At 46.7% G+C, this 23,993-nt stretch overlaps 1 protein-coding gene across 1 annotated transcript in view; it reads left to right on the top strand.

Annotated features, from left to right (window-relative positions):
- LOC118372407 (mediator of RNA polymerase II transcription subunit 13-like) overlaps nt 1-23,993 on the top strand; it is a 72,035-nt gene that overhangs the window by 46,339 nt on the left and 1,703 nt on the right. Inside the window, exons 5-29 of the mRNA XM_052460672.1 lie at nt 4,065-4,298; nt 6,356-6,520; nt 6,927-7,083; nt 7,222-7,326; nt 7,692-8,354; nt 8,490-8,700; nt 12,075-12,150; nt 12,235-12,362; nt 12,560-12,632; nt 13,218-13,438; nt 14,379-14,581; nt 14,684-15,612; nt 17,141-17,320; nt 17,605-17,840; nt 18,023-18,245; nt 19,752-20,070; nt 20,174-20,423; nt 20,690-20,878; nt 21,087-21,310; nt 21,603-21,745; nt 21,928-22,086; nt 22,807-22,971; nt 23,276-23,427; nt 23,519-23,683; nt 23,850-23,977. Of these exons, the coding sequence (XP_052316632.1) occupies nt 4,065-4,298; nt 6,356-6,520; nt 6,927-7,083; nt 7,222-7,326; nt 7,692-8,354; nt 8,490-8,700; nt 12,075-12,150; nt 12,235-12,362; nt 12,560-12,632; nt 13,218-13,438; nt 14,379-14,581; nt 14,684-15,612; nt 17,141-17,320; nt 17,605-17,840; nt 18,023-18,245; nt 19,752-20,070; nt 20,174-20,423; nt 20,690-20,878; nt 21,087-21,310; nt 21,603-21,745; nt 21,928-22,086; nt 22,807-22,971; nt 23,276-23,427; nt 23,519-23,683; nt 23,850-23,977 (5,698 nt within the window). The remainder of the gene's footprint in view (nt 1-4,064; nt 4,299-6,355; nt 6,521-6,926; nt 7,084-7,221; nt 7,327-7,691; nt 8,355-8,489; nt 8,701-12,074; nt 12,151-12,234; nt 12,363-12,559; nt 12,633-13,217; nt 13,439-14,378; nt 14,582-14,683; nt 15,613-17,140; nt 17,321-17,604; nt 17,841-18,022; nt 18,246-19,751; nt 20,071-20,173; nt 20,424-20,689; nt 20,879-21,086; nt 21,311-21,602; nt 21,746-21,927; nt 22,087-22,806; nt 22,972-23,275; nt 23,428-23,518; nt 23,684-23,849; nt 23,978-23,993) is intronic.

Genomic DNA, 23,993 nt, shown 5'->3' with positions numbered 1-23,993 from the left:
ACTGCTACTTATCTATGTGTCTGTCTCTACTGCTACTTATCTATGTGTCTGTCTCTACTGCTACCTATCTATGTGTCTGTCTACTTCTACCTATCTATGTGTCTGTCTACTGCTACCTATCTATGTGTCTGTCTCTACTGCTACTTATCTATGTGTCTGTCTCTACTGCTACTTATCTATGTGTCTGTCTCTACTGCTACTTATCTATGTGTCTGTCTCTACTGCTACCTATCTATGTGTCTGTCTACTGCTACCTACCTATGTGTCTGTCTCTACTGCTACTTATCTATGTGTCTGTCTCTACTGCTACTTATCTATGTGTCTGTCTCTACTGCTACTTATCTATGTGTCTGTCTCTACTGCTACTTATCTATGTGTCTGTCTCTACTGCTACCTATCTATGTGTCTGTCTCTACTGCTACTTATCTATGTGTCTGTCTCTACTGCTACCTATCTATGTGTCTGTCTACTTCTACCTATCTATGTGTCTGTCTACTTCTACCTGTCTATGTGTCTGTCTACTGCTACTTATCTATGTGTCTGTCTCTACTGCTACCTATCTATGTGTCTGTCTCTACTGCTACTTATCTGTGTCTGTCTCTTCTGCTACCTATCTATGTGTCTATCTACTTCTACCTATCTATGTGTGTCTACTGCTACTTATCTATGTGTCTGTCTCTACTGCTACCTATCTATGTGACTGTCTCTACTGCTACCTATCTATGTGTCTGTCTCTACTGCTACTTATCTGTGTCTGTCTCTTCTGCTACCTATCTATGTGTCTATCTACTTCTACCTATCTATGTGTGTCTACTGCTACTTATCTATGTGTCTGTCTCTACTGCTACCTATCTATGTGTCTGTCTCTACTGCTACCTATCTATGTGTCTGTCTCTACTGCTACCTATCTATGTGTCTGTCTCTACTGCTACTTATCTATGTGTCTGTCTCTACTGCTACCTATCTGTGTGTCTGTCTCTACTGCTACCTATCTATGTGTCTGTCTACTTCTACCTATCTATGTGTCTGTCTACTTCTACCTGTCTATGTGTCTGTCTCTACTGCTACCTATCTATGTGTCTGTCTACTTCTACCTATCTATGTGTCTGTCTACTTCTACCTGTCTATGTGTCTGTCTACTGCTACTTATCTATGTGTCTGTCTCTACTGCTACCTATCTATGTGTCTGTCTCTACTGCTACTTATCTATGTGTCTGTCTCTACTGCTACCTATCTATGTGTCTATCTACTTCTACCTATCTATGTGTCTGTCTACTGCTACTTATCTATGTGTCTGTCTCTACTGCTACCTATCTATGTGACTGTCTCTACTGCTACCTATCTATGTGTCTGTCTCTACTGCTACTTATCTATGTGTCTGTCTCTACTGCTACCTATCTGTGTGTCTGTCTACTTCTACCTATCTATGTGTCTGTCTACTGCTACCTACCTATGTGTCTGTCTACTGCTACCTATCTATGTGTCTGTCTACTTCTACCTATCTATGTGTCTGTCTACTTCTACCTATCTATGTGTCTGTCTACTGCTACCTACCTATGTGTCTGTCTACTGCTACCTACCTATGTGTCTGTCTACTGCTACCTATCTATGTGTCTGTCTACTTCTACTTATCTATGTGTCTGTCTACTTCTACCTATCTATGTGTCTGTCTACTGCTACCTACCTATGTGTCTGTCTACTGCTACCTACCTATGTGTCTGTCTACTGCTACCTATCTATGTGTCTGTCTACTTCTACCTATCTATGTGTCTGTCTACTTCTACCTATCTATGTGTCTGTCTACTGCTACCTACCTATGTGTCTGTCTACTGCTACCTACCTATGTGTCTGTCTACTTCTACCTATCTATGTGTCTGTCTACTTGTACCTACCTATGTGTCTGTCTCTACTGCTACCTATCTATGTGTCTGTCTACTTGTACCTACCTATGTGTCTGTCTACTGCTACCTACCTATGTGTATGTCTACTTCTACCTATCTATGTGTCTGTCTACTTCTACCTATCTATGTGTCTGTCTACTTCTACCTATCTATGTGTCTGTCTACTGTTACCTATCTATGTGTCTGTCTACTGCTACCTATCTATGTGTCTGTCTCTACTGCTACTTATCTATGTGTCTCTCTCTACTGCTACTTATCTATGTGTCTGTCTCTACTGCTACTTATCTATGTGTCTGTCTCTACTGCTACCTATCTATGTGTCTGTCTACTGCTACCTATCTATGTGTCTGTCTCTACTGCTACTTATCTATGTGTCTGTCTCTACTGCTACTTATCTATGTGTCTGTCTCTACTGCTACCTACCTATGTGTCTGTCTACTTCTACCTATCTATGTGTCTGTCTACTTCTACCTATCTATGTGTCTGTCTACTGCTACTTATCTATGTGTCTGTCTCTACTGCTACTTATCTATGTGTCTGTCTACTGCTACCTATCTATGTGTCTGTCTCTACTGCTACTTATCTATGTATCTGTCTCTACTGCTACCTATCTATGTGTCTGTCTCTACTGCTACTTATCTATGTGTCTGTCTCTACTGCTACCTATCTATGTGTCTGTCTCTACTGCTACTTATCTATGTGTCTGTCTCTACTGCTACTTATCTATGTGTCTGTCTCTACTGCTACTTATCTATGTGTCTGTCTCTACTGCTACTTATCTATGTGTCTGTCTCTACTGCTACCTATCTATGTGTCTGTCTACTGCTACCTATCTATGTGTCTGTCTCTACTGCTACTTATCTATGTGTCTGTCTCTACTGCTACTTATCTATGTGTCTGTCTCTACTGCTACCTACCTATGTGTCTGTCTACTTCTACCTATCTATGTGTCTGTCTACTTCTACCTATCTATGTGTCTGTCTCTACTGCTACCTATCTATGTGTCTGTCTACTTCTACCTATCTATGTGTCTGTCTACTGCTACCTATCTATGTGTCTGTCTACTGCTACTTATCTATGTGTCTGTCTACTTCTACCTATCTATGTGTCTGTCTACTGCTACATATCTATGTGTCTGTCTCTACTGCTACTTATCTATGTGTCTGTCTCTACTGCTACCTATCTATGTGTCTGTCTCTACTTCTACCTATCTATGTGTCTGTCTACTTCTACCTATCTATGTGTCTGTCTACTCCTACCTATCTATGTGTCTGTCTCTACTTCTACCTATCTATGTGTCTGTCTACTTCTACCTGTCTATGTGTCTGTCTACTGCTACTTATCTATGTGTCTGTCTCTACTGCTACCTATCTATGTGTCTGTCTACTTCTACCTATCTATGTGTCTGTCTCTACTGCTACCTATATATGTGTCTGTCTACTCCTACCTATCTATGTGTCTGTCTCTACTGCTACTTATCTATGTGTCTGTCTCTACTTCTACCTATCTATGTGTCTGTCTACTGCTACTTATCTATGTGTCTGTCTCTACTCCTACCTATCTATGTGTCTGTCTCTACTTCTACCTATCTATGTGTCTGTCTACTGCTACTTATCTATGTGTCTGTCTCTACTGATACCTATCTATGTGTCTGTCTACTTCTACCTATCTATGTGTCTGTCTACTTCTACCTATCTATGTGTCTGTCTCTACTTCTACCTATCTATGTGTCTGTCTACTTCTACCTGTCTATGTGTCTGTCTACTGCTACTTATCTATGTGTCTGTCTCTACTGCTACCTATATATGTGTCTGTCTCTACTGCTACCTATCTATGTGTCTATCTACTTCTACTTATCTATGTGTCTGTCTCTACTGCTACCTATCTATGTGACTGTCTCTACTGCTACCTATCTATGTGTCTGTCTCTACTGCTACTTATCTATGTGTCTTTCTCTACTGCTACCTATCTATGTGTCTGTCTCTACTGCTACCTATCTGTGTGTCTGTCTCTACTGCTACCTATCTATGTGTCTGTCTACTTCTACCTATTCTATGTGTCTGTCTCTACATCTACCTATATATGTGTCTGTACTCCCATCTGTATGTCCATCTATCTGACTCTATCTCTGTCTGTCCATCCCTCCACCCATTGCCACTGCAGTGATCCTGAGTCCGTATGGTCTGTCGGGCTCTCTGACGGGCCAGGCCTATAAGATGAGTGACCAAGCTGTGAGGAAGCTGATGGAGGAGTGGAGCTACTTCTACCCCATGGTGCTGCAGTGCCATAGAGAGGGGGGAACAGGAGGTGCCGGCATGGGGGGCATGGGTGCGGAGAGGGATGGCACTGACCTGCCGTTTGACCCCAACAGTCATGTGGCCGTCGAGGTCATCGTAGGTATGTATGGTAACGTTCAAAACACTTGTTACCAGGGCTGGCTGTAGCCTTTTGGGGACCATAAGCGAGATTTGGTTGTGGGGCCCCCCACCAATCGGGCACATTTGTATTTTATTTTTAAACTAATTTCCTGAAAATCTGCCCATTTTTTGCCTTGGGGTGTAGAGAAATATTAGCCTTTTTTAAATGTGATATCTGAGTGAGAGTGACTAACAAAAATCAATGTGGGCTCCCTGGAGGTCAGGGCCCCTGGATGTCAGGGCCCCTGGACATGTGCCATGGTCAGTATTCCGCCATGATTACTGTAAGTTTAGATAACTAGCTAGACTAACCTACCAATCATTTATTTTATCTGATTGACTGACTGTCAGTGACTGACAAAACAGGAGATAAACTGCTGATGCACAACCACATTACAAACTTGCACCTTGTGTATTCTACTATTCTAACTCTCAACAGTAAGTTATAACCAACTGAGTTCCTAAACTCCTAAACTGAGTTCCCACTCGGGAACCACCACTTATGTTGCGTATGCCTGGAGCCGGCCCTGCTTGCTACCTTTGAATGTAATTGAATGTACACACTTTGCTGTATATACATTGTTACGACCTGGCTCATAGTTCGTAACAACAAAGGGAGACCACGCATGACTTACATGTAAAAAGGAATACATTTATTCAACTAATTAATAACAAATACAACAATGTAACACAAGCTGTGGACGTCTGTAGGATCAGTAGTGTATGCAGTGTGTGGATGTGTGGAGAGTGTGTTGTATGGTGAAAACAACGAGAACACTAAAGGTGGTGGAAGCCAACCTGCCAGTCAGGGAAGAGATTGTTGGCTGATGTGGCCTCCCTTTATAGCCTGCAGGCTAAGCATGCCCAGGTGCGCCACATCAGCTGACAATCCTCCCAGCTCTGACCAAGTGAATCCAGCTATGATCCATTTTTGATGTCACTTGTTAAATCCACTTCAGTCAGTGTAGATGAGGTTAGGAGACAGGTTAAATAATGATTTTAAGCCTTGAGACAATTGAGACATGAATTGTATATGTGTCGTTCAGAGGGTCAATGAGCAAAACAGAAAATGTAAGTGCCTTTGAACGGGGCATTGTAGTAGGTGCCAGGCGCAATGGTTTGTGTCAAGAACTGCAACGCTGCTGGGTTTTTCTCGTGTATATCAAGAATGGTCCACCAACCAAAGGACATCTAGCCAACTTGACACACAGCATTGGAGTCAATATGGGCCAGCGTCCCTGTGGAACGCTTTCGACACCTTGTCGAGTCCATGCCCCAACGAATTGATGCTGCAAAAGGGGGGAGGGATGCAACTCAATATTAGGGCGGTGTTCCTAATGTTTTGTACACTCAGTGCACATGCATGAACAATAGGCTATGGGTGACAGTAGGCTATTGGCAAAGTGTTTTGATATGGTGTTACTGAAATGTATTATCATTATCACACCTAAAGAGGGAACTACAGAGAACAACAGCTCTTCATCGATTTTAGTCTCAGCTTTGATTGCACATTCACTGTCTGTTTGAGGCTAAATGATACTGGAGGTGGTTAATTAGTGGTGGATCCAGCGCTCTCAAGGGAGAAGTGTTATGTCTCTCAGAGTGCATTGAGGTAAGGAGGAAAGACTAGAGGAGAGAAGGGGAGAGGTGTGGAGGGGAGGAGAGGAGTGGAGAGAGGAGGAGAGGAGAAGGGAAGAGGGGAGGGGAAGAGGAGAGATTGGGAGAAGATGAGAGAAGCTCCAGGGATAGGAGAAGAGAGGAGCTCAGTGAAGCTCCAGGGAGTGACGGATACACAGCATGGTGTAATCAGCCCATTGACTGGCTACCAAGCCCATCGACTGGATGCCTGACTCCTCATCCTTGATTAGAACTGATTGAAATCGGACCTCCCTAAGCCCAGTACCAGCCAGCCGCTGTAGGCCACACAATGATTAACCAATCCAGTGTATATTGGCCCCAGAAGGAGTGTGTGGGGTGGATATGAGTGCATCTGTGTGAGTGTGAGGGGATTTAAACTACTCTTTCATCTTCTTCTAGGTGGTGTGAGGATGGTCTACCCAGCTGCCTTTGTGCTGGTTGCCCATGGCGACCTGCCTGTGGACCAGCCCCAACCTGCCCCCGGAGCCCAGGGGCTCAGCAGAGACCCCTCCCATTGTAGCATCCCCCTCACACCGCCCACCTCACCTGAACAGCCCTGCTCAGGTACTGGATGCCTCTACCACCACACCATATCATCATCATAAACTCCAGAACTTGACCCTGAATAATCACAAACCCAAAATGACTCTGATTCAGCTCTACTTGCACAACAGCAAAACAACTCAATACTGCAATCCATAACCCAACTCTAAATGCAATAAAATCCATAATCAACATTGAATGAAGTCTACTTGATGAATATCTAATAAATTAAGAAATAAAACAGCTGATACAAACGAACTGATGATGCTGTACTGTAGCTGCAGAGTTGTTCTTGAGTGTCTGATTGCAATTTCTCAATATCTCAAGAGTCCTAGTAAAGTGTCTCCTGCCGTGCACCTTTAAGACATCCACCCACAGCCAAATGGAACAAACTCCAGTGAATAATGTCATCTGTTGATTATTTCAGCAGACAGTGGCTTTGTGACAGTGTCCAGCATCCTCCTTGCCCAGGAGAGGGCCATTGGAGCCACCAACCACAGTCCAAAGCATTCTGGGAAGAAACTGACCAATCAGGTGGTGCATCAGGCATGGAAGGAGTGTTATCTCAACCAACTGCAACACAAGTGAGTGTCTAGAGAGGCTGCTGGCAAACCGGGGCACAGCTACAGACACGGTTTATCTCTTGGCATTTGCGGTGGGATTGTTAGTGTTGGTGTGCAGTGACACGATTGGCGCCCTCACGCCTCTCTTTGTGCCCCCAGATGCAGTGTGCCCAGTAGCGTGACGCCAAAGAAGGAGGCGCCAAACGGGGTGACCACCTGGGACTTTATCGACTCGGGCGAGAGGGCGCCCTGCAGCTGCTCCAGGTTGGCACAGGGGTTGGCATCTGGGGGTAGTGCTCCAGCCGTTTAGCACTGGAGCATGGCACCACCCAGCTAGACATCTGAGATTCATTTTAATTAAGGCTTTTCACTGCTTTTACCCGAAAGACTGGTGCTACTTATATGAAGCCTATTGAAATTGAATATTGCGTATTGATTATGTAGAAATAATGTGAACATTGTGAAAATGTAGTGTATGTATTTGTATTAAATATACTGTGTTGATATGATGTAGACAAGTCCTCACAAGTTGCTACACATAGTTGAAAGTGTTCAATATGTTTAAGAGCAGAATCCTCACCTGCCACGCTAGTTCTGTCTGCCATCAGATCCTGTTTCTCTTCCTGAAGGTTAAAGCAGCAGAAACAGCAGCAGCAGACCAACACCTCCTCTGCCAACCCTCTGTCTGGTGCCAACCCCACCCCCTCCCTGGGCCCAGCACTTCCTCCTCCCTCCCTGCCTAAGCACAAGGCCACGGACAAGTCCGAGAAACCCGACAAACAGCCCAAGAGGGTCGCCGCCATGACCCCCTTCCACCACCGGCTCTCTGTGGGCCAGGAGACCTGCCTGGAACAAGACTCCACTGGAGGGTCCCAACTCGGCCTAGTCGCCCTGGACCCTCTCTTGGATCCCATGCCCACCTGCAAGTACCCCAAGCCCCTCTCGGCTGGCAGGAAAGCCCCCCAGTCCCTGCTCCACTCTCCTGTCTCCCCATTACCCCCCACGCTCAGCCCCCATCCACGGGTGGGGCAGGACCCTGAGGTACTGGATGCTCCTGTGGGCATGGCCCCCTGTCCAGATGGGGCGTCAGGGCTGGGGGTGATGGAGCCCAGCGCGACTGCTCTCTATGCAGGCCCTCTGGGGCCCAGAGAGAGGGAAGCTGGGGCGAGCTGGTGGAGGGGCTTCAGGACTCCTAGGGCTGATAAGGCTGAGTTCAGGCCTCCAGAGCTGCCCAGTGATAGAGTGGAATTAAAGACAGAGACACAGGCCACTGAGGGAGTTGCACTGAAAAGGTGAGAGAGAGACCAGTTCATAAATGTAGAAACTAAAGTCACGCATGCCAGCATTCACACAAGCACGCAGGCAGGCACACAAACACACACACACTCAGAGGATCACTCTAAGTTTCCTATCTAATTTCCCTCCAGACTATTTGCACAGACAGAGAAGTGTTTCAAGATATCCGAGGAGCGTGTTAGGGAACACATCCAGACCCTGGGTCTACTGCAGCAGCCTGGGGTGGAAGGGCTGGGGGACCTTGGGGACGACCCATATGACTTCAAGGAGGGAGACATCGAGTACAGCTTCCCCACCTCCAAGAGACTGAAGGGCCGAGACCCTAGCAAGAGAGGCCCCAAGGTAAGTAAAAATAAATTGCAATGATTAGTATTGTTGGTGGATAGGGCTGTTACAGTGACTGTATTAGCAGGAGTAGTAGAGATACTCTTAATGATCGGCTATGAAAAGCCAGCTGACATTTACTCCTGAGGTGCTGACTTGCTGCACCCCCGACAACTACTGTGATTATTATTATTTGACCATGCTGGTCATTTATGAACATTTGAACGTCTTGGCCATGTTCTGTTATAATCTCCAACCGGCATAGCCAGAAGAGGACTAGCCACCCCTCATAGCCTGGTCCCTCTCTAGGTTTCTTCCTAGGTTTTGGCCTTTCTAGGGAGTTTTTCCTAGCCACCGTGCTTCTACACCTGCATTGCTTGCTGTTTGGGGTTTTAGGCTGGGTTTCTGTACAGCACTTTGAGATATCAGCTGATGTCCCTCTAATCACGCTAACATCAATGCAAATGTCATAGAAAATCAAATCAAACACTTCATGAGAGCCCATGAGCTCATGTTGCTCAACATTTCTATAGGCTATGTAATTGCATGACAAAACAGAGTTTTGATGGCCTCTATTAAAAAGAGGATCCCATCAGCTTTCTATAGGCTAGGCATACTATACTTTTTTAGCAACCTTCCTAATATTAAGCACATTTCTTTGTTTCACAAGAGGAGTATAGCCTATCTGGCTTGCATGAAACTGAACCATGGGGAAAGCGTCCTTCATTTACTCTATTGACAGTGCCTTGCAAAAGTATTCATCCCCCTTGGCGTTTTTCCTATTTTGTTGCATTACAACCTGTAATTTAAATAGATTTGTATTTGGATTTAATTTAGTGGACAGAAACAAAATAGTCCAAATTGGTGAAATAAAAAAATTAAGTTGTTTTAAAAAATAAAAATAAATTATAAACAGAAAAGTGGTGCATGTATATGTATTCACCCCTTTTGCTATGAAGCTCCTAAATAAGATCTGGTGCAACCAATTACCTTCAAAGTCACATATTAGTTAAATAAAGTCCACCTGTGTGCAATCTGATCACTGTCACATGATCTGTCACATGATCTCAGTATATATACATTTGTTCTGAAAGGCCCCAGAGTCTGCAATACCACTAAGCAAGGGGCACCACCAAGCAAGCGGCACCATGAAGACCAAGGAGCTCTCCAAACAGGTCAGGGACAAAGTTGTGGAGAAGTACAGATCAGAGTTGGGTCCTAAAACAATATCAGAAACTTTGAACATCCCACGGAGCACCATCAAATCCATTATTAAAAAATGAAAAGAATATGGCACCACAACAAACCTGCCAAGAGAGGGCCACCCACCAAAACTCACGGACCAGGCAAGGAGGGCATTAATCAGAGAGGCAACAAAGAGACCAAAGATAACCCTGAAGGAGCTACAAAGTTCCACAGCTGAGATTGGAGTATCTGTCCACAGGACCACTTTAAGCTGTACACTCCACAGAGCTGGGCTTTATGGAAGAGTGTCCAGAAAAAAAGCCATTGCTTAACTAAAGAAAAAATAAACAAACATGTTTGGTGTTCACCAAAAGGCATGTGGGAGACTCCCCAAACATATGGAAGAAGGTACTCTTGTCAAATTAGACTAAAATTGAGCTTTTTGGCCATCAAGGAAAATGCTATATCTGGCGCAAACCCAACACCTCTCAGCACCCTGAGAACATCATCCCCACAGTGAAGCATGGTGGTGGAACCATCATGCTGTGGGGATGTTTTTTTCCGTCAGGGTCTGGGAAACTGGTCAGAATGGAAGGAATGATGGATGGCGCTAAATACAGGAAAATTATTGAGGGAAACCTGTTTCAGTCTTCCAGAGATTTGAGACTGGGACAGAGGTTCACCTTCCAGCAGGACAATGACCCTAAGCATACTGCTAAAGCAACACTCAACTGGTTTAAGGGGAAACATTTCAATGTCTTGGAGTGGCCTAGTCAAAGCCCAGACCTCAGAGGAACCCATCCAACTTGAAGGATAAATAAATAAAAATGTGATCTTAACTGACTTTCCTTGTTAAATAAAGGTAAAAACATTTTTTTTAAAGGAGCTGGAGCAGTTTTCCCTTGAAGAATGGGCAAAAATCCCAGTGGCTAGATGTGCCAAGCTTATAGAAACATACCCCAAGAGACTTGCAGCTGTAATTGCTACCAAAGGTGTCTCTACAAAGTATTGAATTTGGGGGAGTGAATAGTTATGCACACTCAAGTTTTCATTTCTTGTTGGTTTCACCCCAAATAATATTTTGCATCTTGAAAGTGGTAGGCATGTTGTGTAAATCAAATTATACAAACCCCCTAAAAAGGTATTTTAATTCCAGGTTGTAAGGCAACGAAATAGAAAAATGCCAAGGGGGGTGAATACTTTCGCACGCCTCTGTAATTGGATATATGACATGTATTTTTTCCCCTGCCCCTGTTCCGAGACAGGTGCATGATAATGGCCCATTCTAATTCCAGATCACGTGACAGGCATTGGCTAATAAGAATTGAGATATCTGAGAGAGCCATGTGAGTTAGAGGTGCTTCGGAGCACGCAGCTGGGAGAAGGGAATTATAGTTGTTATATTCAGCCCAAGAGCACAATGGCCACTGGCAGCAAAAAACATGGATTTTTTAAGGGGCATTACAGCCACACAATGGGGATGCCACCCGGAAATTCGAGGCATTATCAACTGCTTGTTAAATTGTGACTGAGAGACTGATGAAGTGTGTGCAGCCTGCACAAAAAAACAACAAAGCAGAGCTCATGCCTTTCACGCAACTTTTTTCAAATCATCATTAGTCACATCATGCAGCCTTGGAATGTATTAAAAATCAAAACATGTAGCCCAACGTTTGTATCACAACTAAAGTTGCATGAATAACTCTAAATGAAGCATATAGTAGGACCTGTTTCTTTGTTAACCCCTCAACACAGAACAGCAGCATGTGCGCACTCCCTCAGAAATCAATTGTATTCTTCATACTATGAAATAATGCCACGGAATTCTAGGCAAATAGTGTTTGCTAAATAAACTAGTGTAGCCCACAGCCATATGGTACAGCCAGATCAGGACCTAACATAAGGACAACTCAGAGTATGCTATTGTGTTATTCGGAAATAGACAACATTTTCTTCATTTCATGTTTTCCTGTCTAAAATAAATAATGTATTTATTGTGACTGTATAGGTTAAATTAAATGTATTTATTAGACTTTTTAAAGTGTAGATTTTACAAAGGTCTGCATCAGTGGCTTGTAGGCTATGCGTGGATGCCAGTAGCTGCTAAATGTGTTTATGTTAATTAATGGTGATTTACAGTGAGACCGGAAGTAATTTGGTTGACAATCACCTGCTGACAAAATTTCATGAATATAACTGTCTTCCAGGGAGAGGATATCAGCAACGGTGCACTGCCTGATGGGAAAGATGCCATGTCCATCTTTAGCTCTGCCCCCAAAGCTGGTAAGGATTTGAATGTTGACAACGCATGTATTATGAGGTGTGTTCTTTGCGCTGTGTTTGATTGTCTTGTTTGTGTGTTTCTAGATGATGACTCACCGCAGGACGACGAGGCAGCCAAAGCCCAAAACCCTCCTCTAACCAGGGAGACTGATCTGGTGGTCCTCATCTCAGACCTGGAGAATATTTTCGATGAGGATGAGGAGGAACTTGGGGTGAGAAACATTTGAACAATTACTGGATGTCTAAAATCTGTTTCATTTTCATTCCCTCGTTTAACAAAGCGCTATACACTCATCATAATAATAAATAATTGTATACTTTACTGTGCATGCCATTTAGCAGACACTTTTATCCAAGGAGACTTAGATATGTGTTGTATAATAATTTGTAGACTGCTTGCCCCAATCAGCACACAGCCAGGGTCCTGGTATCAGGAGGTGAAGACCGAAGGGATGGGAGGGTGGCTGTGCCCTATCCTTCAAGTGAGTCTGTCTTTACATGTACACATGTTCAGCAGTTTGTTTGTTATCTTAGCTTAGTTTAGCATGATTCTGAGACCTGGGAATAATAATCTTTCTTCTTCTCCTTCTCTCACATCTTCTTTGCCTGTTTCTGTCTGTTTTATCTCTCGTTGTCCATCGCCGTCCCTCCCTCTCTATCTCTCTCTCTCCTCCCCTCATCTCCTCCCCCATCCCTCCCTCTCTCTCTCCTCCCCTGTCTCTCTCTCTCGCTCTTTCTCTCCTCCCCTTATCTCCTCCCCCGTCACTCCCCCTCTCTCTCTCTCCTCCCCTCATCTCCCCCCCGTCCCTCCCTCTCTCTCTCTCTCTCTCTCTCTCTCTCTCTCTCTCTCTCTCTCTCTCTCTCTCTCTCTCTCTCCTCTCACCCCCCCTCTCTCTCTCTCTCTCTCTCTCTCTCTCTCTCTCTCTCTCTCTCTCTCCTCCTCTCATCTCCTCCCCCATCCCTCTCTCTCTCTCTCTCGCTCTCTCTCCTCCCCTCATCTCCTCCCCCCATCCCTCTCTCTCTCTCTCCTCCCCTTATCTCCTCCCCCCCTCCCTCTCTCCATTCAGCAGTAGCAGACCTCCAGCGGATGTTCCCCACACCCCCTTCCCTGGAGCAGCACCCGGCCTTCTCCCCCATCATGACATACCGTGACACCCCCAGCCAAGAGCCACCAGCCCCCTCGGGGGGCTCTGACCACCCCCTGGGCCCCCTGTCCTCCACCCAGCTCCAGGAGTACCGGATGGAGGTGGAGGAAGGCATGGCCAGTCCTAAACATGAGGACATTAAGGTGAGGCACCACAGAAGTAATGGGAATGGAAACGATTAAGTCTGTAGTATGTGACATCATGTAACCGATTGATATATTCAAATTGGTTAATATGGTTAGTGGTTGTCAGTGTTTGGGAAACTACTCTGAAAATATAGTTTACCAAGCTACCAATTGCTTCACACTGGAATAAGTTAAACTACACTAAAGCTACCCTAAAGTTACTCTGAAAAAGTAGTTCACTACATCCAAACCACTTTGTGAAAAGTATGTTTATGTGAAAAATATGTAACTCTGTAATGTCATTGACTACAAATTGCAAGACAGATCACTTTGGGGTCATATGTTAACAGAATGTGAAATTTAGCCTATTAAACTCTAAATCTACGTATGTTTCAAGTGAGAATTAGTCCGGTTTGATACCAAAAAAGAAAATAAATGATTGCCTACTTCACCCATTTTTTATTTTCTTTTTGAAGAAAAAGTCATGTGTAGTTCCAGTAGTAAGCTACAGTGTTAAATGGCAATAAAGTAATTAAGTATTGAAAACAGTACATATATTTGAATTGAGTTCAACTACCACCAAGCTACAGCTACAGTTGCATTGCTAGTTGAACTAGATGTAGTTCACTCCTCCCCAACACTGGTGGTCGTATGATGAATGTTATAATAGTGAAAATGCTTCAAATAAAGTAGCTACAGGGCACTGTGCAGCCTACCAGTGTTAATGTAAACTTTAGCGTCTCATTTGATCTTGACTGATGTTGCTGTAGCATGTTTATACCTGCTGGCCTGCTAGAGGACTCACTGGTATGTGGAACCAAATACCTGAACTGCTCCTCACCATACAGCCTGTTTCAACTTGTGTCGTTGTTTAAGTGCTAATTGTCTCTCTGTGACACGTTGTGATACTGTGGGAACACATTTACAATGAGCTCTCCTTCCCCATCCCCCTCTGCAGGACTTCTCATTTGTGTACCGTGTCCCGTCTGTCCAGCCACAGATGGGCTGCTCCATGTTTGCTCCGCTGCGGACCCTCCCCAGTCAGTGTCTGCCCCCCATCAAGGTGCCAGACCAGTGTTACTACCGGCCCTCCTGGGCCCTGCTGCCCAAGATGGAGCACTACTCCTCCCTGCCGCCCTCCTTCATCAGAGATGGATATGTGTAAGTACTGGACCGGGGTTGGTTCTATTACAGCTGGATGGATGTTCATAAAATGTACCTTAAACGTTACCACGTTGAATTTACTGTGTGTGTGTCCTCCAGCAACGTCCCCAGTGTTGGGGACCAGGAGTATGCCCAGATGAGTGCCAGTGCCCTATCCATAGGCACCACCGGTGGTATCCTCCCCTCGCCTTCCCCTGCCACCCCCCGCTTCTCCGTCCCCACCCCTCGTACCCCGCGCACCCCAAAGGGTGTTGGCACGGCCAGCGGGCAGGGCTCTGTGAAGCAGGAGGGCACCGGGACAGAGCTGAGCTCCCCTGCCTCCACGCCCTCCACCAGCCTGCCTATGAGCTCCCTGACTGAGCCCCATGCGTCCTGCCCCGCCCTGCCCGAGGCCCACAGCCTGTACACCGCCCTGCTCCTCTCTGACTCAGTCCTCAACGTCTTCAAAGATCGCAACTTCGACAGCTGCTGCATCTGCGCCTGCAACATGAACGTGAAGGGCGCCGACGTGGGCGTGTACATCCCCGACTCCACTCTCGAGGACCAGTACCGCTGCATGTGCGGCTTCAGCGCCATCGTCAACCGCCGACTGGCCCACGGCACGGGCCTCTTCCTGGAGGACGAGCTGGACATCTTCGGAAGGGGCTCGGAGGTGGGCCGGGCAGCCGAGAGGAGGCTGGCGCTGTGCCGCAGAGACCCACCCATGGGAGACCCCCGGGCCAAGCGCCCCCAGGACTCCTCCCCTGCCCCTTCCTCTGTCATGGAGCTCCTCCAGGAGCAGTGCTCCCAGCCCATCTCCTCCCTGGCCTCCCTACACCTCCCTCCTGCCTGCTCCTGCCACGGCCGCCAGGGGGCACTGCTCCAGAGCTGGATGTCTGACAAGCAGTGGGCGGATGGCAGTGATGCGTGTGTGGAGTGTTACAACGCGCTGGTTCAGGGGCAGCAGTATGTGGATAACCCTGCCGGGGGGAAAGTAGATCCGGCTGTTGTGAGGAGCAGCGCTCTACACTCCTGGCCTCACACCAACGGTAAGGAGGAGGGATCCGGCTGGGATGATAGAAGGATGCCAAAGGGTGATAGTAATTGGAGGATGACAGTAGGGATGACAGTGGTGATAGAACTGATAGTGGCTGTCTATCTGCGGTGAACTGATTACAGTTATAAATACACTATCTATATAAAAGTTTACTGACACCTTTTTAATTAGTGGATTCGGCTATTTCAGCCACACCCATTGCTGACAGGTGTATAAAATAGACCACACATCCATGCAATCTCCATAGACAAATATTGGAAGTAGAATGACCTTAATGAAGAACTTAGTGACTTGCAACGTGGCTTTCAATGTGGCCACGTCATAGGATGCCACCTTTCCAACAATTCAGTTTGTGAAATTTCTGACCAGTAGAGCTGCTCCGGTCAACTGTAAGTGCTGTTATTGTTAAGTGGAAACGTCTAGGAGCAACAACGGCTCAGCCGTGAAGTGGTAGGCCACACAAGCTCACAGAACAGGCGTATTACGTAAAAAAAGGTCTGTCCTCGGTTGCAACACTCATTACCGAGTTCCAAACTGCCTCTGGAAGCAACGTCAGCAGAACTGAATTATTCATTGGGAGCTTCATGAATTGGGTTTCCATGGCCGAGCAGCTGCACACAAGCCTAAGATTACAATGTGCAATGCCAAGCATCGGCTGGAGTGGTGTAAAGCTTGCCGCCATTGGACTCAGGAGCAGTGGAAACGCGTTCTCTAGACTGATGAATCATGCTTTACTATCTGTCGGTCTGAAGGACGAATCTGGGTTTGGCAGATGCCAGGAGAACGCTACTTGCCCGAATGCATAGTGCCAACTGTAAAGTTTGGTGGAGGAGGAATAATGTTTTTCGTGGTTCCGGCTAGGCCCCTCAGTTCCAGTGAAGGGAAATCTTAATGCTACAGCATACAATGACATTCTAGATGATTATGTGCTTCTAACTTTGTGGCAAAATTTTGGGGAAGGCCCTTTCCTGTTTCAGCATGACAATGCCCCCGTGCGCAAAGCGATATCCATACAGAACTGTTTTGTCAATATCGGTGGGGAAGAATTTGACGGGTCTGCACAGAGCCCTGACCTCAACCCCATTTGGGATGAATTGGATCGCCGACTGTGAGCCAGGTCTAATCACCCAACATCAGTTCCCGACCTCACTAATGCTCCTGTGGCAGTCCAGTTTCAAAATCTAGTGGAAAGCCTTCCCAGAAAAGTGGAGGCTGTTAAGGCAGCAAAGGGCGTAGCAACTCCATATTAATGGCCAGGATTTTTGAATGAGATGTTAGATGAGCAAGAGTCCACATACTTTTGGTCAAGTAGTGTAACATATTGTTTCTTAGAATGGAAAATTAAACAAGATCAATCCATTCACTCAAAGTTTAAATCCATGTTTCTCTATGTTAGATACGGACTGTTGTTCAATGTGTATGATGTCTAATGTTTATTTATGTAATGTATGTATTTCTGTGTGTGTGTGTTTGTTCTTGTGTGTGTGTTCTTGTGTGTGTGTGTCCTTGTCTCTCCCTAGTGTTGGACATCAGTATTCTGTCGTCCCAGGACGTGGTGCGTATGCTGCTGTCCCTGCAGCCCTTCCTCCAGGACGCAATTCAGAAGAAACGTACAGGCCGGACCTGGGAGAACATCCAGCATGTCCAGGGTCCACTCACATGGCAACAGTTCCACAAGATGGCCGGCCGGGGATCCTACGGTAAGCCACCAGGGACACTCTTTATTGACGTATCTACAGCAGATATTTGAAATGTACTGTATTTTATATAGATTTCCCATTAACTGTTTGTTACTTCACTTTTGTGTAAATTATATTTGATGTCAACATTTCAGGTTTTTACACTGATCTCAATTTAGGAGTAGGCCGCCTAAATTTTGCTGTACAAAGGGTAACTGGAGAAATGTAATCGAACATGACAATCACCTGACCTCTTTCAGTCCATTCCAGCCTTCCATAAATCTTCTCATCTTTCTTCTCACCAGGGTCAGAGGAGTCGCCCGAACCCCTTCCCATCCCTACCCTGTTGCTGGGCTACTACGATAACTATGACCGTAACTTCCTGGCGCTGTCGCCCCTGGCGCTGCCCTTCTGGGAGAAGCTGCTGTTGGAACCATATGGGGGACAGAGGGACGTGGCCTTCCTGGTGCTCTGCCCCAACTCTGAAACCCTGCTGGCCGGGGCACAGGCCTTCTTCCAGGAGCTCAGCGCTGTCTACGAGGTAAGTCCTATTATACTACTATATCCCAAACCTCTCCTCTAGCAATTCCTTAGTTGTTGTTTCCTTCAGAATATACAATTACCAATTAGATGTCTCCACCTCCTGTGAATGTTTGAAGACACTGGGTGGGATACTGTGTATGTGTTCTATAGCCCTTGACCCCTACTTTTTGTCATTTTCAGACGTGTCGGTTGGGGAAACACAGACCCCTGGCAAAGGTCTCCAGAGATGGGCTGGTGCGTGTGGGGGCAGAGACAGAAACTGAGACCGATAAGGAGAAAGAGAAGGAGAGGCATGAGGAGGAGCAGATAGACCAGTGGTTCACAGGGCCCTGGGCTGGACAGCAACACAGCGACAACCTCAGAAAACTCAAACTCTATGCGCGCACCTGCAGGAAGCAGCTAGGTGAAACACTGAACTTTATGATTGAAATTGTCTGAAGTGATGAAGGGACATTGTACCAGTTGGGACATATGAGTACTTTTGGCATTCTCTCAACCAGCTTCACCTGGAATGCTTTTCCAACAGTTCCCACATATGCTGATCACTTGTTGGCTGCTTTTCCTTCACTCTGCGGTCCAACTCATCCCAAACCATCTCAATTGGGGTGAGGTCAGGTGATTGTGGAGGCCAGGTCATCTGAGGCAGCACTCCATCTCTCTCCTTCTTGGTCAAATATCCCTTACACAGCCTGGAGGTGTGTTGGGTCATTGTCCTGTTGAAAAGAAAATGATAGTCTCAGTAAGAACAAACCAGATGGGATGGCTTATCGCTGCAGAATGCTGTGGTAGCCATGCTGTTTAAGTGTGCCTTGAATTCTAAATAAATCACTGACAATGTCACCAGCAAAGCACCCCAACACCATCACACTTCCTCCTCCATGCTTCACATTGGGAACCGCACATGCAGAGATCATCCGTTCACCTACTCTGCGTCTCACAAAGACACTGCGGTTACAACCAAAAATCTCACATTTGGACTCATCAGACCAAAGGACAGATTTCCACCAGTCTAATTGCTTGTGTTTCTTGGCCTAAGCAAGTCTCTTCTTCTTATTGGTGTCCTTTAGTAGTTGTTTCTTTGCCACAATTCGACTATGAAGGCCTGATTCTTGCAGTCTCCTCTGAACAGTTGATTTTGAGATGTGCCTGTTACTTGAACTCTGTGAAGCATTTATTTGGGCTGCAATTTCTGAGGCTGGTAACTCTAATGAACTCATCCTCTGCAGCAGAGGTAACTCTGTGTCTTCCTTTCCTGTGGCGGGCCTCATGAGAGCCAGTTTCATTATAGAGCTTGATGTTTTTTGCGACTGCACTTGAAGAAACTAGAAGTTCTAGAAATGTTCTGGTATTGACTGACCTTCATGTCTTATTAATGATGGACTATCGTTTCTCTTTGCTTATTTGAGCTGTTCTTGCCATAATATGGACTTAGTCTTCTGTGTATATGGCTATCTTCTGTATACCACCCCTACTCTGTTACAACACAACTGATTGGAAATTCCACAATTAACTTTTAACAAGGCACACCTGTTAATTGAAATGTATTCCGGGTGACTACCTCATGAAGCTGGTTGAGAGAATGCCAAGAGTGTGCAAAGTTGTCATCAAGGCAAAGGGTGGCTACTTTGAAGAATCTTTGTTTAACACTTTTTTGGTTACTACATGATTCCATTATTTCATAGATTTGATGTCTTCACTATTATTCTACAATGTATAAAATAGTTCAAATAAAGAAAAATCCTGGAATGAGTAGGTGTGTCCAAACTTTTGACTGGTACTGTATGTATATACACTAACCATTGCCGCAGGAAGTAGGGGTGCTGAGAGTGCTGCAACACCCCCACCCCTAAACACTAACTACTCCATGCATTTCAACTCTAAATCCTCCTCTATGTTTTCCTTCATCCAGGTCCACAGTTGTCTGCCCTGTCTTTGGACAGCAGTCTGTTGTTACCCCCCAAGCCTCAGCCTCCTCCAGCCCCTACGCCCTCCTCAGCCCAGCCTGCCCCCTCCTCCAGCCAGCCCCCCTATGGTCCTGGGGCCCCTGCTGAGGTAGAGGCAACAGCCCCCCCAGTGGCCCTCAGCTCAGAAAGCACCCCAACCCCCACAGCAGCAGCAGCCTCGGGCCAGCCAGGTCCAGCAGAGAGCACCCAAGGAGGGTCCACTGAGGTCAAGAATACCCCCAATGCCCCACCACCACCACCTAGCCAGCCAGAGACCCCTGAGAGGTGAGGACCCAGGGCATCTATGCTGCTATATTACTATTATATTACTATATTATTATTCCGTTTTCTATGTTATCATGATATATGTCTCCGCCCCCTGTCCCAGTGTGGCGGAGCGGGAGCGAATCGGAATCCCCACGCTGGCGGACTCGGCCGATAGCCACGCCCACCCCCCTGCCATCGTGATCTACGTGGTGGACCCCTTCCTGTGCTCGGGCCGAGCGAGGGATGGAGGAGAGGAGGAGGAGGGTGAGGAGGTGGAGGCAGGCAGTGTGTGGTTACTAGGGCTTCTGCGTTGCTACACAGAGATGCTACAGACATTGCCGGAGAGCATGAGACCAGCACTGGTGTTACAGGTAGGATCATATACTGTACTGTACTCCCTCCTACACCACCTATAGCTTTGCTTCTGTATGGTTCAATGTTAATGGCTGTATGGATGAGTGACTGAGACTGTGGGGGAACACCCTAATCCCTACATTGTGCACTAGTTTTGACCAGAGCCCTCTAGTCAAAAGGAGTGCACTATATATGGAATAGAGTGCCAGAAGACACTGTATGGGTGTCCAACCACGGATCTGCTCATACACGAGTGCTCATTCATTCTGGATGGGTTGTCCAGGTGGTGCCATGTCAGTACCTGCTCCAGCCAGCCAGTGGTGAGAGCCCTCTGTACCTGCAGCACCTGCGCTCCCTGGCCTTCTCAGCCTACTCCCAGTGCAGACGCCTCCTACCCACACAGACACACATCAAGTCTCTGACCGGCTTTGGCCCCGCCTCCACCCTAGAATCTGTGCTCAAGAGCCCAGAGGTAAGGCTTGGACGAACACACACTTAAAGACATGTACACCAATTCAAAGTCACACACAGGCTTCAAACACAATCACTCAGACACATAGGGGCCTACCCTACCTACACATCTCATCTGATTAGTAAATGCTCCAAATGTCTGACAATCCCACTCTCTCCCCCTCCCTCCTCACTCTCCATCCCGCTCTCTCCCCCTGTCCCCTCCCTAGCACCCCAGCCCTCTACAGGGCTACTCTCCCCCATACATTCTGGGTCCTACCCGTGCCAAGCAACCGGAGCCAGGGGAGGTGTGGGCAGAGATCCCTTCCAGGTACAACGTGCTGTTTGTGGGCTACTGCCTGTCCCACGACCAGCGCTGGATCCTGGTCTCCTGCACCGACCAACAGGGAGAGCTACTGGAGACCTGCATCATCAACATCGATGTGCCCAACAGGTCAGTTACTCAATCATTTACTCAATCACTCAGGGTCTGGGAGAGTGTGGGATATCTATGAGGTGTTGATGATGCTGTGCTAATGTTAGATAATGTCAAATCCTTTCATCCTGTCGCTCATTAAATTATATCATATAATATCTATTAGGCTAGGCTAGTAGGCTAGGCTATATTATATTGAGTAAAGTAATAAACTTTAATGTAGCATTTCAGAACCTTTATACTTATACAGTTCATGATGCTATATAGACATTGCCAAACGTTCTTCTTGTCACTCCCTGCTCCTCCTCAGAGCGCGGTGGCCCAAGATCTCAGCCAGGAAGATGGGACTGCAAAAGTTATGGGACTGGTGTGTCGGCATCATCCAGATGACCTCACTGCCATGGAGGATCGTGATTGGTCGGCTGGGCAGACTAGGACATGGTGAACTGAAAGGTGAGTTCAGCGTAGTGCAGCTAACTCTGTTTCAATATCCCTGGTGTTTGGTGGAAGGTGAGATCTGCTGGAACTATTGTTTCGATATTTTCGGCCTCAGTATTTCAGTTGATCCAGAGGAGATGACAGTAGACTGTAGAACAATTCACTGTATTGACCTGCGTCTCCCTCCCTCCCTCCAGACTGGAGCGTTCTCCTGGGGGAGCACTCTCTCCACTCCATCAGTCGCCAGCTGAAGGAGACATGTCGTATGTGTGGCATCTCCTCCGCCGACTCCCCCTCCATCCTCAGTGCCTGCCTGGTTGCCATGGAGCCCCAGGGCTCCATCGTGGTGATGCCAGGTTAGCAGCAGCACTGCTGGGCCCATGGATGATGTGTTTAGTGAACCTTCCAGATATAATAGACATATTTAATAGATGTTATAGGAGCTCACTCTGTAAGCCCTGGAGTTGCAGATACAACATGATGTTATGAGCTAAGGGTGAACAGTGTAATAGTGTGTTTAACCCCAATACTGCCACACACTCGGGGAGCACTGCGAGCTGCCACACTCACTTCACAGCTCACAGAAATGCAGACATAATGGCGATTGCAGCATTTTGAGGTAAGGTTAGGCCAAGTGGATTTTACAGTATAGACTGCACTGTAGCACATTGTGCAGAGCAATCCAAACTAACACACTCAAAGGATTTCATTGCCAAGCACACACTAAGCTCTATTGAGGTAAATCTTACATGACATACTATTTATAATAAGTTGGTCTGAAGCAGGCTGTTGGAAATGTGCAGTGATCAGTCCCCATCAGCTTCCCTGGCAACGGAGCGCCGGAGCATTTCCATCGTCATGGAGGCCAAGTTCATGGGATTTGTTGCATGACAGGGCCCATAGGTTTACTATCATACACATGGCACTTTTGTTTATGTGTGTGTGTGTGTGTGTGTGTGTGTGTGTGTGTGTGTGTGTGTGTGTGTGTGTGTGTGTGTGTGTGTGTGTGTGTGTGTGTGTGTGTGTGTGTGTGTGTGTGTGTGTGTGTGTGTGTGTGTGTGTGTGTGTGTGTGCAGACGCAGTGACGATGGGCTCGGTGTTTGGTCGCAGCACAGCCCTCAACCTGCAGACGTCCCAGCTGAACACCCCTCAAGACGCTTCCTGTACCCACATCCTGGTATTCCCCACCTCCGCCACCACACAGCTGGCTGCCAGCTCCTACCCCACAGAGGATAACGCCGGTAAGGGCTCCACATTAGACCTCCATGTTGAATGCAGTGTACAAGTTTATTCAGTACAACGAATATGTTAGCGGCAATAACATTATATCTAAAAATCTATACTTGAGCTGGAAGGCTTAATATGGGCAATACGGTATTTTATACTCAGCATCTTACAGTAACTGTTGCTGGATTTAAGTTGTGTGAAGTTCACAAATATCCCCACCAGAGGGTGCAATTCCCTCAGGACTGTTTGGAATAGGATCAGAGGAATATGTATATGTAACTGACGAGATAGATAACTCTGCTGTGTTTCTGTCTCCAGACGACATGTTCGACCTGCCTTTCCCTGACGAGCTGGAGAATGACATAGGACATGACATTCTCAACCTGCACCCCTCCCCCAACACCTCCCCCGTACCCTCCCCTGGCTCTCCCTCTGGCATGGGGGGAAGCTCACACTTCCAGCATAACAGGGTGAGTTCAGGAACCAGGCTAAGTGACTCAATTCATCTGAACTATCCACTGTTGGTGGCCATATATCTTTAATATTCCCTCTGTCCTCCAGAGTCAGGGAGAGAGGTTTCTGTCCAGGGAGAACCCTCCGGAGGAGCTGAAGCAGCAACCTCTAGCCCTGGGATACTATGTCTCCACTGCCCAGGCCGACAGCCTGCCTCACTGGTTCTGGGCCTCCTGCCCTCAGGCTCAGAACCAGTGTCCACTGTTTCTCAAGGTAAGGGATCCACGTACTTGTTGATTTTGTGTGTGAGGGTGGGGATGCGTGCGTATGTGTGTGTGTGGGGTGGGGGGTGGGATGGGTGTGCGTGTGGGTGAATACTTTTGTGTATGTGTGTGTGTAAGTGTGTGTTCAGACACTTACCCTTGTTTCTCCTCTACAGGCATCTTTACACCACCACATCGCCATTGCCACAGCCCAATCAGATGAACCCAATCAGACAAGCTCAGACAAGACGACCAAGAGGATACCTCACCCTCTGGACTCCAAGACCACCTCTGACGTGCTCAGGTTAGTAGGTTATGCT

This window comes from Oncorhynchus keta, chromosome 13 (assembly GCF_023373465.1).
Source record: "Oncorhynchus keta strain PuntledgeMale-10-30-2019 chromosome 13, Oket_V2, whole genome shotgun sequence".
NCBI lineage: Eukaryota > Metazoa > Chordata > Actinopteri > Salmoniformes > Salmonidae > Oncorhynchus > Oncorhynchus keta.
The sequence above is the reverse complement of the archived record's forward strand: the minus strand, read 5'-3'. Positions and strand labels throughout refer to the sequence as shown.